The sequence below is a fragment of the Trichechus manatus genome, unplaced genomic scaffold (genome assembly GCF_000243295.1).
Source record: "Trichechus manatus latirostris isolate Lorelei unplaced genomic scaffold, TriManLat1.0 scaffold00003, whole genome shotgun sequence".
Taxonomy (NCBI): domain Eukaryota; kingdom Metazoa; phylum Chordata; class Mammalia; order Sirenia; family Trichechidae; genus Trichechus; species Trichechus manatus.
The window spans coordinates 3,968,017-3,985,266 of record NW_004443939.1 but is presented as its reverse complement, the minus strand read 5'-3'; the positions used below and the strand labels follow the sequence as shown (position 1 = coordinate 3,985,266).

The window sequence follows — 17,250 nt, the reverse complement described above, 5'->3', positions numbered from 1 at the left end:
AGTAAAATGAAATCTTTGATAACTTCAGCCTTTTCTCCATTTATCATCATGTTGCTTATTGATCCAGTTGTGTAGATTTTGTTTTTATTAGTTAAGGTGTAATCCATACAATGTTGAGGTATAATCCATACAGTCTTTTAAATAGCTACCTAATATTCTGCTGGGACCCAGGTGGCACAGTGGCTAAGTATTCAGCTGCTGTCCAAAAAGTTAGAAGTTTGAATCCACCAGCTGCTCTTTGGAAACCCTGTGGGTCAGTTCTACTCTGTCCTGTAGGGTCACTATGAGTCGAAATAGACTCAACTGCAATGGGTTTGGTTTGGTTTAATATTCCGTAATATGTATACTTTGAATTGATTTAATTATTTCCTTGTTAATGAACATTTGAGTTATTTCTAGTTTTTCCACTGTTGTTATTGCAAGTAACTCTGAAATAAGCATCGTTCTTACATATATCCTTATGCTCTTTGGACTTTTTATTTCTGTAGGATAGATTTCTATAAGTAGGATTGCTGGCATTTTCATTTTTATTTTTAAAAGATGCTCCCAAAATTATTTCAAAATATTAATAGCAAATCTTACAAACAATGTGTGAAAATGCCTTTGTTTTTATATCCACTTCACTATTTTCAATCTTTTAAATTTTTGTTAGTTTGGGCAAAAGTAGTATCTCATTGCTTTTAAATTTTGCATTTTCTTGTGTAGTGTAAGGTTGTGTATGTTTCATTTTAGCTATTTTATTTCCTCTTTTGTAGATTGCCTTCTATTATGTTTTTCTGGGTAGCTTTAAAATATGTATGTATGTATGTGTATATATATATGTGTGTATATATATATGTATGTATATTTTCTAGGCTCCATACTTAGAAATTTTGAATCAGTAGATCTATGATAAAGCTCAGAATCTGAATGTTTTTAGGAGTTGCCAAGTGGTTCAGATACACAAGGAGATTTGGAATTACTGCTTTGAGTAATCAAGTGCCATTTTTGTGTTTTTGGGTGACTTGATAAGCTATCTCAAAATTTTCTTTTTTATTTAAAATAGAAAGTATATTTTCTGTTTTATTTAAAAAATAAGGATAAAATTAGAACAGTTAGTGAAGAAATATTGATATTCATTTAATTATTTATATTTTACAAGCCATATATATATTTAAAGAATATATCTGGAAAGATAAAACTATGATTTCATTTTCTAAAGCACAGTAAATGTAATTGTGTTGCAAACTAGGTGACCTTTCGCCAGTTGTGATATTATGGTTTATATAGTTCAAAGGAGAAAAAGATTGCTGCAGATGTTAAGTCATGAATACATAGTGATACAGGTAGTATCTTTGTTATGAAGCAGTTAGGATACAAAAATGCCATCTCTGAAATACAAGTATTTATTTCCTGTCAAAAAAGAAAAAAAAAAAAGCCTCAAGTATTATATTTATACTGTCATTCTGTGTTGTCACCGTTTTTGGATAATAACAACATTGTTGTTGTGTTAGGTGCTATCAAGTCGATTCTGACTCATACTGACCATATGTACAACAGAAGGAAACACTTCCCAGTCCTGCGTCATCCTCACAGTCGTTGCTATGCCATTGTTGCAGCCACTGTGTCATTCCATCTCGTTGAGGGTCTCCCTCTTTTTCGCTGACCCTCTACCTTTCCAAGCATGATGTCTTTCTCCAGGGACTGATCCCTCCTGATAACATGTCCAAAGTGATATGTAGGCTCGCCATCCTTGCTTGTAAGGAGCATTCTGACTGTACTTCTTTCAAGAAAGATTTGTTCATTTTTCTGGGAGTCTGTATTCTCTGCCAACACCATAATTCAAATGCATCAGTTCTTCCCCTATTTAATATTTATTATGCATGACTTACTATATGCTAGGTGCTCGGAAATTATCAAACAATATCATTAATACCACATGCAAATAAAATTGTGCTGAAGATCATTCAAAAATGGTTGCAGCAATACATTGATAAGGGAACTGCCAGAAATGCAAACTGGATTCAGCAGAGGATGTGGAACGAGGGATGTCATTGCTGATGTTAGATGGATCTTGGCTGAAAACAGAGAATACCAGAAAGATGGTTACCTGTGTTTTATTGACTCTGCAAAGGCATTCGACTGTGTCGCTCATAACAAATTATGGAAAATATTGCAAAGAGTAGGAATTCCAGAACACTTAATTGTGCTCCTGCAGAACCTGTTCAGAGACCAAGAGGCAGTCATTCGAACAGAACAAGGAGATACTGCATGCTTTAAAATCAGGAAAGGTGTGCATCAGGGTTGTATCCTTTTACATATTTATTCAGTCTTTAGGCTGAGCGAATAACCGAAGAAGCTGGACTATATGAAGAAGAATGTAGCATCAGGATTGGAGGAAGACTCATTAACAACCTGCAATATGCAGATGACACAACCTTGCTTGCTGAAATTGAAGAGGACTTGAAGCATTTACTGATGAAGAGCCGAGACTGCAACCTTCAATATGGATTACACCTCAACATAAAGAAAACAAAAATTCTCTGCACTGAATGTTCTAGGTATGGCGATGTAGCGGGAGCTAGCAGGAACAGAGGGAGGTGGCATATAGGGCAGAAGGCTGAGGGATGAGAATTTGTGTTTGTTTGGTTACCGGGTGCTCTTGTCTCCCGTTGGGAGCTCTGTGAAGTTGCTTTCCCATACTCCCTGTCCAGGGTCTTTGCTGGCTGTGTTCCAAGATGGCAACACTGTGCCATGTTAGTTGGTAGGGAACTTCTATTCTGTATCTCTTCTCCTTTTCTGTTTTCCGTTAGTTTCTTCTTCCATTTGGCATTTGATCTAGTTCTTTATTCCTTCATTTTATGCTTAGGGTTCCAGTATTCAAGTTTGTATTTGTTTTACTTAGTTTTTCAGGTCTTTACTGCAGAGGGATGGCGTGGTGTGTCTGTCTTGGCACCATGTTTGCTCCGCCTTCTGTTATTTTTAATTTTATCCATTTAGCATATGAAGTATTTTATTGTGACTTTAGTGTGCATTTCCCTGAAAACTAATAGTGTTGAACATTTTTTTATGTGCTTATTGGCCAGCTGTGTATCTTCGTTTGTGACGTGCCTGTGTAAGTCCTTTGCTATTTTTAAAAATTAGGTTATCTTTTTTTTTAATTGAATTATTGGGGTTATTTATATATTTTAGATATAAGTCCTTTTTAGGTAAGTCTGTGGCTTTCCTCTTCATGTTATTGATGATGTCCTTTGGATGAGCAGGGTTTTTAATTTTGATTAAGCCTATCTTATTGGCCCCTGGGTGGCTCAAACAGTTAAGCTGAAAGATTGGAGGCTGAAACCCGCCCAGAGAGAGACAGTCCTGGTGATCAGCTTCCAAAAGGTCGCTGCCTTGAAACTCTGTGGAACCATTCTCCTGCACACACAGGGTAGCCATAGTCATGATTGACTCGATGGCAAGTAACAAGTCGTTCATTATTTTTTTTTTATGTGTGTTACTTCTTTGTCCTAAGAGCTCTGGGGGCCGTGGTAGAAATCCTCACCTTCCATGTGGGAGACGCAGGTTCACTTCTTGGCCAGCAAACCTCGTGTAGTCACCCGTTGTCTGTATGTCGATATGATGCCGAACAGGTTTCAGCAGAGCTTCCAGGCTTAAGATGGACTAGGAGGAAAAGCCTAGCGATCTGCTTCTGAAAATCAGCCTGTGAAAACCCTATGGATCACAATGATCTGATCCAAACCAGTCAAGGGATAGATAGTACAGGACCGGGTAGCATTTTGTTCTGTTGTGCGTGGGGTTGCCACGAGTCAGGGGCCGACCTGATAACTAACAACAGCAACATGAACTCTGTGCATATTCCCAGGTTGTGAAGATAGTCTGTTACCTTCTTAAAGCTTTATGGTTTTAGCTTTGACATTCATGTCTGTGATATCTCTTTTTTTTTTTTTTGGTGTGGTTTTAAATGGAGGACAAGGTTCGTTTTTTAATATATTTATCTAGCTGTTCCAGCATCATTTCTTAAAAAGACTTTTCTTTACCCCATTGAATTCCTTTGGCAGTTTTTTGTAAATCAGTTGGCTGTGTATCTGTGAGTCTATTTCTGGACTCTATTCTGATTTATTGCCATTTTTGTCTAACGTTACACCAATACCACACTCTCTTGAGTAGTCTAGGTTTATAGTAATGCCTGAAATCCAAAAGTAGGCGGCCTCCAATTATTTCTTCACAATTGTTAGACTGTTCTAGATCCTTTGCATTTACATACAAATTTTAGAATCAGCTCATTGATTTCTATAATAAAAGTCTGATGGGACTTTGATTAAATCTGTGAATCAGTTCAAGAAGAATTGACATCTTAAAGCTGAATATTTTAATCCATGAACATGATGTATCTTTTCAGTCATTTAGGTCTTTCATTTCTCTCAGCCATGTTTTGTATCTTCCAGTAGTCTTACATAATATTTCATTAAATTTGTTACTAAGTATTGTGTTTTTGATGCTAATATAAATAATACTGTGATTTGATTTTTTTAATTGTTTGGTACCAGAATATCGTAGGATATTTTTCTGTATTGACCGAGCATCCTGCAGCTTTGCCAAATTCACTTATTCGTTCTCGTGTTGTTTTTTTTTAGATTTCTTGAGGTTTTCTATATAAACAAATATCATTCGCGAATAAAGACAGTTTTAGTTTTTCCTAAAAAAATCTGTATACCTTTTATTTTATTTTTGCTTGCCTTATTTCACTGGCTAACATTATGTACAATGTTGACTAGAAGTGGTATGGGTAGACATTTTTGCCTTGTTTCTGATCTTAGGAGGAATTGTGTCAACATTGAACATGATGTTCATGGTAGGTTTTTCCTAAATGCCATTTGTAAGATTGAGGAAATTTTTTTTTTCCCCTTACTTACATTCTTATTAATATTCTATGAATTACCGAGAGGAGAGTGTTGAAATCTTTAACTAATTGCGGACTTGTCTGTTTTTCACTTTAGTTCTGTAGGTTTTTGTTTCATGTACATTGATACTTGTTCTTTAGGTATATCCCTTCTAAAATTGTATTGTCTTCTTGACGAATTGATCTTTTTATCATTATAAAATATTATTTTTTATTTCTGGTAATACTGTTTGTCTTAAAGTCCATGTTGATATTAATATTTCAACACCTGTTTTCTTGTGATTAGTTTTTGCATGATATATTTTTCCATCCTTCTACTTTTAACCTTTTCTTTAATATTTAATATAACTCTCTTGTAAACGTTATATAGTTGGGTCTTGCTGAGTGTTAGTCCATTTACATATACATAATGTAATTATTTGTATGGTTGTGCCTTTGTAAAAGTTCATGTAACAGTTGGTCTAGTGTTATTTTTACATCTTTAATCTCTCAGTTTTATAACAATTCACATATAACAAAAAACCTTATAACAGTATACTTACATTTCCCTCTTCCTCTTTTTTCATTTATCTTACATGTCATAACCCCTACAGTACATTATTATCTTTGTTTAAACAGTCGGTTGACTTTTAAAGAAATAAAGAATTTAAAAAAAAAAAACTATTTTATATTTACCCTCAGATTTAACATTTCCGGAGCTCTTTCATGTGGATCCAAGTTTTTTGTTTGTTTGTTTTAATCTGATTTTATTTTCCTTCAGCCTGAAGAATAGCTTTTAACGTTTTGGGGGGCATAGATATGCTGGTAAGGAATTTCAAGCTTTTGGTCTGAAATATGTTTATTTCATCTTCATTTTTGAAAGATATTTTTTTTGTACCAGATAAAGAATTTTGGGTTGACAATTGTCCTATGAGCCCTTAATAATTTTTCAGTGTCTCTTAGCCTTCATTGTTCTTGATGAGAAACTAGTAGTAATTCTTTTCATTACTGTTTCACTGTTCTGTATATAGTATTCAACTATTACTTCTTCAAATATTTTTTATGGCTCAGTCAGGTCACTGAGGCTTTGTTCAGTTTTTTCCTAATGTCTCTTTTACCTCTCTTCAGATTGGATAATTTACATTTATGAGTTTTTATGTTCACTGGTGTTTTCTTCTGCAGTATCTGATCTTAGCCCATCTAGTGATTTTTTTTTTAATTTCAGTTTTGTACTTTTTCAGTTTTTGAAGTCTCGTTGGTTCTTTTTTGTATTTTCTGTTTTTCTACTGAGATTTACCATCCACAGGTAGTCCCCGACTTATGATGGGGTTCTTTTTCGACGACTGCGTCATCAGTCAGTTCTGACGTAAGTCGGATAGCCCATTTTATTTTTATTATTATTGTCTTTTATTATCAGAGTCTTTATAAAGCTGATCTTTATTTGTCTTTGGGGGTTGGAAACATTATATATAAACTTACAGATATATTTTAATACATACATACATTAAAAAATACACAAAGCATAAAAATATACTCTGATGATGAAGAGTTGGACAGCATTGGCATTTTGTCAGTTGAGGTAATAACTCAACTTGTGGAAGGTTCTTGATCATCTGTATTATCCCTAGAAATGGGGATGGCGTTTCTGGTCAGAAAATTAATGAGAATTGTCAGCATGGTCGTTTTTTAAATTTACTCCATATGTTTCGCAGTAACGTCTCACTCCTTCCTGAATCTGCCTGCCGCCTTTAGCAAAGTGATCAGTGTTTGCATCCATGTTTCCAAGCAACTGAAAACCCTGATTTAGTTTAGAAAAAAACTCCAACTAATCCTTTCACTGTAAAATTCTTTGACAACTTCTCTCCCTTCTCTTCCTCATTATTTCTTTCTTCAGCATTTCTTTCTTCTTCAAAATCTAGTAAGTCCTAATCTGTCAGTTGCCCTTCTTCATGATCTACACACTGTTCCACACTGGTGATGTCAGTTTTAAATTCAACGCTTTTGCCATATGGATGATTTTTCTACTGATCTCTTCCATTGTATTATCCTGATCAAATGCTTGGAGCATGTTCACAAAGCTCAGCAATTTTTTCCATATCCTCTGTGTTATGGATTGAATTGTGTCCCCCCAAAATATGTGTCAACTTGGCTAGGCCATGATTCCCAGTAGTGTGTGACTGTTCACCATTTTGTCATCTGATATGATTTCCCTGTGTGTTGTAAATCTTACCTCTATGATGGTAATGAGGCTAGATTAGAGGCAGTTATATTAATGAGGCAGGACTCAATCTACAAGATTAGATTGTGTCTTAAGTCGATCTCTTTTGAGATATAAAAGAGTGAGGCAAGCAGAGAGACAGGGGGACCTCATTACCACCAACCAAGAAGGGCCAGGAGTGAGTGTACTTTGGACCCGGGGTCCCTGTGCTGAAAAACTCCTAGACCAGGGGAAAATTGATGACAAGAACTTTCCCCCAGAGCCAATAGAGAGAGAAAGCCTTCCCCTGGAGCTGGCACCCTGAATTCAAACTAGGCTCCTAAACTGTGAGAGAATAAATTTCTGTTTGTTAAAGCCATCCACTGGTGGTATTTCTCTTATAGCAGCACTGGATAACTGAGACACCCTGCATATATTTTCCTGTAACTTCCTCCCAGGAAGATGTACTAACAATAAGATGTACAAACTCTCCCCCCCAAAAAACAAAACAAAACAAAAAACACGGATGGTTGTAAGTGCAGTTCATCGTAACTCAAATACATTGTAATTCAGGGACTGTTACTTGTACATTCACCTCTTCTTATGTTCTTTAAGTTTGTGAATATATTTATAATATTTTTTTAGAAGTCCTTGTCTGATAATTGAAGCCCTGGTAGCAAAGTGGTTGAGAGTTCAGCTGCTAACCAAAAGGCCGGCAGTTCGAATCTACCAGCCACTCCTTGGCAGTTCTGCTCTGTCATATAGGGTCGCTATGAGTCAGAATTGACTTGACAGCAACGAGTTTGGTTTTGGTTTGTCTGATAATTATAACACCTAGGTTATCTCAAAGTCTTCATTGATTTCCCTTTTTTCTTATGGAACATATTTTCTTTATTTTTTGCATATTTAGGATTTTCTCGTTTTATGCTGCACGTCGTGTATGATATGCTGTGGTGAGACTTATCTTCCTTTAAAAAGTATTGAGTTTTGTTCTGATGGCCAGTAGATCCTTTTGACCCTATCAGTCTTATTTTTTTTCTTTACTAGAGCTGATCTCTTATCAATTATTTTTTCTCTTTTGTTACTTTATATATAAGACATTTCTGTATTCTAGTGTGTGGTTTTTAGTCCTAAGACATATCCTTTACTGGTCTCAACTGAATGCCTGAGGTGCTCAATGAGGTTTCCTTTCTGGCTAGGCTCAACTCTAATAGCTGTTATCCCTGTGTGATATGTGGTATACTTATTTAGCTCTTAGTACCACTCTGTGTTTGGCTTAGCAGAGTGTCATTCAGCTGCATGTGCAGCTTAGCCCTCAGCCAAGGACCTCCAAAGAACCTCTATGCCAGTTTCTTGGGGGGGGGACCTACTTATATCTGATACTTACCTCATAAATTCCAGCCACTTTTGCAGCCCTACACTGCTTTTTCCTAACTCCATAGCTCAGCTAGCCCTGCCATGCTCTACTTGGGTTCTACTCTCCTCTGTTGCGGATAGGAAACTGCCCCAGGCAGAGAGCAGGGGCAAATATGGGGATAGCCTTACACTTTTCTTTTCTCTCAAGGGTTGCGATCTTGTCCTGCCTATTGTCCAATACCTATTTGCCTCATATATTTTGTCAAGTTTTTTAGTTATTTGTGGTGGGAGAGCAAGCCCGATACCAGTTACTCTGGTACGGTAATCTAAATTTGTGATTCATAATTGTCTGTCTATATTTTATAAGAAGCATTGTGTGCATAGGTCAGGATAATGGGCTTTACTATAAGATTATAGGGTAGTGAGCTAGCTTTTTCTTTGGGGACCTTTCAAATGGAAGGTGTATATATATAAGCCTTTTCTCTGTGGCCGTTTAAGTGCCTGCAGAAAAATCCTGTAAAGCTGGCTGTCATTGTTTTGGAACAGGCAGGGAGGAGTGAGGTGGGGAGTTTTTCACATTCATTTTTGAGACTTTCACTTAATTCTCTGTTATGAACTGTATACCTCTATCTTTCTTTCCTGGGTACCAAATACTGAACCTTTCTGTGGTCCCTGTAGTGTGGGGTGTCAGCTATCAGAGAAACATTAAAGAGTAGAAATAATGAGTATGAACCCTAGAAGTGCCAGAGAGAATACTAGTTGTATGATCTTTGGCAAGTTATTTATCATTCCTGTGCTTCAGTTTTCCTTACCTATAGGATAGAAACAATAATAAGACCTATCTCATAAAGTCCTTAGACCTCTGCTTAGAGCTCTAGTTTTTTAACCTTGCATATCCAAATGTATGCCTGTTTCTTCTTATCTACTTCACAGATATCTCAAGCCTAATGTATTCAGTATTAATTCTTTGATTTCTCCCACACCTGTTTCTCATGTAGTCTTCTTTCTCCCGATAAATATACCACCTTCTATTCAGTTGCTTTTGTAAGAAAAGCTGGAGTCCTCCTCAGTTTCTCCCTCTCCTTTATTATTTACATCTAATCTTTCCCCAAGTCCTGGCAGTTCTGTCGGTGAAATACATCTCAATATTTTTTCATCTCCACTACAAGCGTCTTTTACCTGGTCTTCTACACCATCTTCTTTATTGGTTTCATTGACTCCGATGATACGCCCCGCATTCCGTTCTCTAACTTCCCACAAATCTGAATCAGATTCAGTAAGCCAGTATATGCACTCTCTTAAGACTTAAATGGACAGTGGCCGGAATTTGGCTCCAGACTTTTCAGTTTCTGGGCTAACTAACCCCCCACTTCTAATTCACAGTCTTTTTCATATTTCTTGATACAATCAGAAGACATATCTTAAAGAACTAGGTTCTATTCTTTCTTTAAATTGATACACATAGCCCTTTTCTGATCTGTTACGTTGATTTTCATTTATTAATTCAGCAGATATTTACTGTGTACCTACCATCTGCCAGGATGTAGAGATACATAGTACTTTCATGGAGGCTACAATTTAAGTAAGAAAACCTGTTGTAGTGGAGTTGATTTCCAACTCATAGCGACCCTATGTGAAAGTAGAACTGCCCTATTGGGTTTCCAAGGAGCGGCTGGTAGATTTGAACTGCCAACCTTTTGGCAGTAGCTTTTGGTTAGTAGCTGAGCTCTTAACAACTGTGCCACCACAGCTCCAAGTAAGAAAGAGACATTAAATAAATAATTTTAACAAATTTTTGAAGTATTACGATAATGATATCAAAGGTCCCATGGGAGGATATGGTAGAGAGAGAGAACTTTTTCTGGGGATCAGGAAAAGTCATTTAACTTAGTCTAGGGATAAGAGGGTTACTCCCTGAGAAAAAAATTATTTATAGTGGAAATTTGAAAGAAAAATAGTAATTATCCTGGTGAAGGTGTTGGTGGGGGTAGATTTTGACATGGCCAACAGCATGTTCGAATTCAAGAGGAACAATGATTTATTCGAGGTATTGAAAATTTAGTATGGCTAAAATGTAGACGGAGTTCAAGAGGGCCAGTAGTAAGAGAGAAAACTCTAAAGGTAGTCAGGGACTTTTTCGTTAATAATTTTAAGGAGTTTAAACTTTATTTCACGTAATGATTAGGACTTTGGGTTCCACAGTCAAACAGATCTGTATTTGTACTCCTGTCCTCTACGTGACCTTAGGTAAATTGATTAACCTTTTCACACCTACTGCAAAGAGTTATTTCTGGTGTCTTAGACTTGATTGTTATTTGTGGTTGTGTCTTTGTTTTTTGTTTTTTTTTTACATCAGTGCATCAGACTCACTTGCTGCCTTGCCATTTAATATTTGAATCATGTAACGTAATTTTTCTTTTCCCAATTTTATTCTTACTCTGCAGCCTCCTGATTATCGCCTTGCTTCCCTTGTAGTATGCCTAGGATGGAGAGTACTGGCTGACAAGAGGACGCAGATGCCCTGTGCCCTTGGCAGTTTTGGCAGTTAGTGTTATCACTGTAAATTAATAACTTGGCATTCTGATTTTATGTCAGTCTTGGGAGCTTGTTTAGTGGGAACTATTCCTGAGAGATGGATCTGTTGGTCATGTGCTGCTCCATTAGATTTCTGAACTTTTAAAGCCAAAAAGTCAAACTTCCAAAAAAAAAATCCTTTGCCATTGAATAGATTCTGACTCATAGTGACCATATAGGACGAAGTAGAACTGCCTCATAGTGTTTCCATGGAGTACCTGGTAGATTTGAACAGCTGACGTTTTGGTTAGCAGCTGTAGCTCTTAACCACTACACCACCAGGGTTTCCTAGTCAAACTTAGACTATGGAAAATTTACTAAAATAAAATATCTCATAAGGCCTCTTTCAAAACATGCAGTAGGTTTTCCCTCGGGTGGTCTCTACTTCTACCTTGCTGTTGGCTGTGAGCATGTTTATTTTGTATATTTACATTTTTATACTTATTTTTATTTTTCATTTAGAAGCATGCTACTTACATAGCATTATATAAACTATCAGATTAATATAAGGTTAGTATAAAAATGGTAGGACTGAGGTGTGAATTTAAGCACAGAATTACTAACTATCCTTGTCCAGTTATCAGCTGGCAAAAGATGTCCTGTTAAGTATTTGATTTTGTTGGGTGTGCATATTCATTTGTCACTGAAAGAGACTTTGACACTTTACAGTCATTTACAGAAATTAATTTTGTGCATTTGATTTCACAAGCAACAACCCCCCTTCCTTTTTTTTTTTTTTGAGTATCTATTTCTTAAGTTAAATATGAAAAGGAAACCAATTAATTTTCTTTTCTTTTTTTTTTACTAATATATATTGAGTTTTTGATGAAAGTCTACACAGCAAGTTAGGCTCCCATTTGACAGTTTCTGCACAAAATTGTTCAGTGACATTAGTTACATTTATCACAACGTGTCAACATTCTCTTTGTGTTCTGTTTGTTTCATTTCCAGTACTGTAGTTTCCCTGCCCCCTTATCTTCTCATCTTTGCTTTTGAGTAATTGTTTACCCTTTGCTCTCACAAACATGGTTTTTAGGTATAGGCAGTCCCTGGGTTACAAACAGATCAGTTCCTAACTGTGCCTTTAAGAATTTTTAGGTAAATTGGAACAGGTGATTACAGTTCTTATTTAGCCTTACTTTGTTTAGTGCAGTGATTTAAAAGCTGTACATGCAGCAAGTGAAGGTGATTGTGATGAAGAATTTGATGCAAGTTAGGGTTGGTTCAGTTGTTTCAAAGTGAGGGCAAATTTACATAACATTAAAGGGGGAGTGTGAGTTGTCCGTGAGTTAGACGTTCATAACCCGGGGACTTACTGTAGTGTACCGATCTTATGAGTAATAATGTTTATTTTGTATACCACTCTGCTGTTTTGCTAAAAGGTGATCTCAGGAGATAGGCTTGGTTCTAGGTTTAAAGAGTGTTGCAGGGTGATGGTCTCAGGAAGTCCTCTGTTCTTTACTATTTTCAGTTTGTCTGGTTTTTGTTTGTTTTTAAGAATTTGAGTTCTGCTCCACATTTTTCTCCTATTCTATCCGGGACCATCTATTGTGACCCCAGTCAGAATGGTCAGTGGTAGTAGTGGGGCACCATGTAGTTCTTCTGGTCTCAGGGTAGATGAGGTCATGGCCCATGTTTCTTCTGTCAGCTTTTTGTTACCTTCTTACTGTTTTGTTCCTGGTGAGTAGAGACTGGTAGTTGTATCTTAGATGGCTGTTTGCAAGTTTCTAAGACCCCAGATGCTACTCACTTTACTTGGATGCATATCATGATTTTTGTGAACTGTGTTATACCAATTGACTGAGTTGTTCCACAAGACTATGGTCCTAAGCTTTCAAACCCAGAAAACCAATCTTCGAAGGTATTTGGTGATGTCTGAGGAGTATCTGTATTTCCGTATTTGTGTGTTCAGTGAATATATGTGCCTGCACCCGCATGTTTGTATTTACACGTAGCTATAGATATTTCTATCTCACATATGTATACACCTCTACCTACCCATATGCCAATATGCCTATACCCATCCATACGTGCTCAAACACTCGTTTTTACTTTGATTGTGCTGTGTTCAGTACATCCATATTCGGAGTCACTTTTCCTATCACCAAAAATAACAAGTCTCTGTGATCTAAAGCATACTTTCCCCTTCCCCCTCCTCTCCCTGGTAGCCATTAATGAACACTGGTCTCTATGTATCTGTTCTTGTCTTCTTATAAAAGAAGGATCATACAATATATGTCCTTATATACTTGGCTTATTTCACTTGGCATTATGTCCTCAAGGTCCATCCATGTTATGTTTCATGGGGACTCATTGTTCTTTATGATTGTATAGTATTCCATTGTATGTATGTACCACAATTTGCTTATCCATTCTTCTGTTGATGGGCACTTTGCTTGTTTCCATTTATTTGCTATTGTGAATGAAGCAACAGTGAACATAAGTGTGCATATATCTGTTTGTGTCATTATTTTTAGGTCTCTAAGGTATATACCTAGAAGTGGGATTGCTGGATCATAGGGTAGTTTTAGTTTTTTGAGAAAGCACCATACTGTTTTCCATAGTGGTGTATCATTTTACAGTCCCACCAGCAATGGATAAGAGTTTCAGTCTCCCCATATCATTGTCAGCATTTGTTATCTGTTTTTTTCTCAGTGCTGTTTTAACTGGAGATAAGATGGTATCTCATTGTAGTTTTGGTTTGCATCTCTCTAATGCTTAATGATCATGAACATCTTTTCATATGTTTGTTGGTTGCTTGGATGTCCTCTTCGATAAAGGTTCTGTTCGTGTCCTTGGCCCATTTTGTGATTGGGTTGTTTGTCTTTTTGTTATTGTAGTTTTCTGTAGATTTTAGAGATTAGACCCTTGCAAGGTTTCTGAAGATTTTTTTCCCAGTCTGTATGTTGTCTGTTTACTCTTTTAATAGTCTTTTGATGAGCATAAGTTTTTAATTTTTATGAGGTCCCATTTATCTATTCTGTCTTCTTCTATTCTTGCAGTTGTAATGTTTGTTATCCTGTTTTTACAAAAGATTAGGTCCCATAGTTTTCTCACCATGTTTGCTTCCAGGAATCTTTTGGTTTTAGGTTTCACATTTAGATCTTTGATCTATTTGAGTTAGTTTTTGTGTATGGTGTGAGGTAGGTCCTGTTTCATTTTTCTGCAGGTGGATATCCAGTTTCGTTGGCACCATTTATTAAAGAGACTGTTTCTGCCCCACTGATTGGACTTTGACTCTTTGTCGAGAGTCAGTTGTCCATAGATGTCTTGGTTTAATTCTGAGTTCTCAATTCTATTCCATTGGTCTATGTGTCTGTTGTTGAACCAGTACCAGGCTGTTTTGATTACAGTGGCTGTATACTATGTTTTAATATCAGTGTGAGGAATACGAGGCCTCCTGCTTTGTTCCTTTTCTTTAGAATTGCTTTGGCTCTTCAGGGTTTCTTTCCTTTCCATATAAAGTTGGTCATTAGTTTTTCCATTTCAGTAAAGAATGTTACTGCTATTTGTATTGGGATTACATTGTATCTCTAGATTGCTTTAGGTAGAATTGACATTTTCACTATATTAAGTCTTCTAATCCAGGAGCAGAGGATGTCTTTCCATTTTTGTGGGACTCTTGAAGTAGTAGTTTATAATTTTCATTATGTAAGTCTCCTATGTCCCTGGTTAATTTAATTCCTAGAAATTTTATCGATTTGGGGACTATTGTAAATGGTTTTGTTTTCTTGATTTCTTTTTTTGGAGTACTCTTTGTTAATGTAGAGGAACCTAACTGATTTTTGTGTGTTGATCTTGTACCCTACAACATTGCTAAATTCTACTATTAGTTCCAGCAGTTTTCTTGAGAATTTTTGGGTCTTCTATGTATAGGATCATGTCATCTGCAAATAGAGATAGTTTTACTTCTTCCTTTCTGATTTGGATACCTTTTATTTCTCTTTCTTGTCTTATTGCTTTGGCTAGGACTTCCAGTACAATGTTGAATAAGAGTGGTGATAATAGGCATCCTTGTCTTGTTCCCATTCTCAAAGGGAAGGCTATTAGCCTTTCTCCATTGAGTATAACGTTGGCTGTTGGTTTTGCATATATGTCCCTAATTATGTTGAGAAATTTCCCATCTATTCCTATTTTGCTGAGAATGTTTATCAGGAAAGGGTGTTGGATTTTATCCAATGCCTTTTCTGTAACAATTGATACGATCATATGATTCTTTTCCGTGGTTTTATTTATGTGGTAGATTATATTGATTGATTTTCTAATGTTGAACCACCCTTTTAATCCTAGTATGAATCCCACTTGATCATAGTATATGATTTTTTTTTTTTATTTGTTACTGAAGTCTGTTGGTTAGAATTTTGTTGAAAATTTTGCATCTATGTCCATGAGGGATATCAATCTATAATTTTCTTTTTTCTGGTGTCTTTGCCTGCCTTAGGTATCAGGGTTATCCTGGATTTATAGAAAGAGTTCAGTAGTGTTGCTTCCTCTTGTATGTTTTTGAAGAGATTGAGTAAGATTGGTGTCACCTTTTCTCTGAATGTTTGATAGAATTCTCCAGCATAGCCATCTGGTCCTAGACTTTTTTGTTGGCAGTTTTTTGATGATATCTTCAATCTCTTCTTTTCTAATGGGTCTGCTTAAATTTTCTACCTCTGTTTGTGTTAGTTTGGGTAGGTAGTGTGTTTCTAGGAATTTGTCCATTTCATCTAAGTTTTCAAATTTGTTGGAGTACAATTTTTCATAATAATCAGTTATGATCTTCTTTATCTCTGTCGGATTGGTTGTAATGTCACCAATTTCATTTCTTGGTTATTCACCTCTTTTATTTTGTTTGCTTTTATCACCGTAGCCAGTGGTTTGTCTATTTTATTAATCCTTCCAAAGAACCAACTTCTTGTTTTGTTGATTCTTTTGTTTTTCTGTTTTGTTTATTTCCTTTCTTCTGGTAGCTTTTGGCTCCTTTTGTGCTTTTCTGTTTGTTGTAGTTATCAGTTTAAGTTGAAGATTTTGAATCTTTCTTTTTTTTAAATGTAGGCTTTTATTGATATCAGTTATCTTCTAAGTACTGCTTTTGCTGTGTCCCTGCAGTGCAGTGAATTACCTATTACGGCCTTCTAGCCATAGTCTTTGTCATTCCCACACAATGATTGGGTGAGACTATGCAAATAAGGTGCTTGTGGCCCACCAAGGGGATTGGACAGCTTGCTGCTAATGCAAATAAGGTGTATGAAACCTGTGATGATTAAGATTGTCAACTGGCTGGCCCATGATTTTCAGAGATTTGGCAGTTATTTAATGATATAATTTGACAGTTGTGTAATGATGTAGTTATCCTCTGATGTAATTGTCCTTCATTTTGTGATCTGATGTAATTAGCCTACGTTTTGTAATGTGTTCTGTCTGAATCCTAGCCTCTGTGCCTGTGGTTACAGTCCGATTTGGAGTGAGATGCCTATTATGTTAATGAGGCAGGATTAGGATGGGATATATCTTGATCACCACCTTACTAGATGGTGCGACTGGAGTCACCACTCTTACGCTAGTCACCACTCTCTTTACTCCCTTGTTCAAGTCACACCCTTGCACTGCCTTGCTCAAGTAACGGGAGTCCTTGAGGGTATGGTCTGCATCCAATATATGCGAATGCTCTGGCAAAGTTATCTCTCTTGCTCTGGAGCCTGCATCTAGCTCGTCATCTTCCGACCTCTGGTTTTTGGAACTTGAGTCAGCAGCATATTATCTGACCTGATTCACCAGCTTCCACAGCCTTGTGAACCAGCAGCCTGTTGTCTAACTTGCTGACTTGGGGTTCATCAGCCTCTGCAACCACATGAGTCAGAATAATCCTCCAGCCTAATGCCTGGCCCACGAATCTGGGACTTGTAAGCCTCCACAATTGCCATTTCCTTGATGGTTTGTGAGTTCTGTGAGACATTGCAGTGAATTATGGAACCCAAAGCCAGGAGGGAGAGTACTGTGGGGAGGAGGGATTATTGATGTTAGAGATGATAGAGTGGTACAACAGTTTAGAAAAGTTGGATATTTGGGAAATCTTTAACCTCTGCCATGTAGGAACCATCTTTGTGTTGATCCTTATAAAAGCAATTACTCGTTTAGTCCTAAAGATTTTGATATGTTGTGTTTTCATTTTCGTTTGATTCTAGGAACTTTTTTGTTTCACTTTTGATTTCTTCTATGACTCAATAGTTTTTTAATAGTGTATTGTTTAGTTTCTGTGTGTGTGTGTGTGTGTGTG

At 36.6% G+C, this 17,250-nt stretch overlaps 1 protein-coding gene across 5 annotated transcripts in view; it reads left to right on the top strand.

Annotated features, from left to right (window-relative positions):
- Window positions 1-17,250, top strand: part of OMA1 (OMA1 zinc metallopeptidase) — a 110,084-nt gene that overhangs the window by 54,642 nt on the left and 38,192 nt on the right. Inside the window, exon 8 of one of the 5 annotated variants that reach the window (XM_023730544.1) lies at window positions 10,859-11,160. The exons of the other annotated variants lie outside the window; for them this stretch is intronic. Within the exon in view, the coding sequence (XP_023586312.1) occupies window positions 10,859-10,963 (105 nt within the window). The 3' untranslated portion in view covers window positions 10,964-11,160. Of the gene's footprint in view, window positions 1-10,858; window positions 11,161-17,250 lie in introns of those variants that run through there. 5 annotated transcript variants of the gene reach the window in all.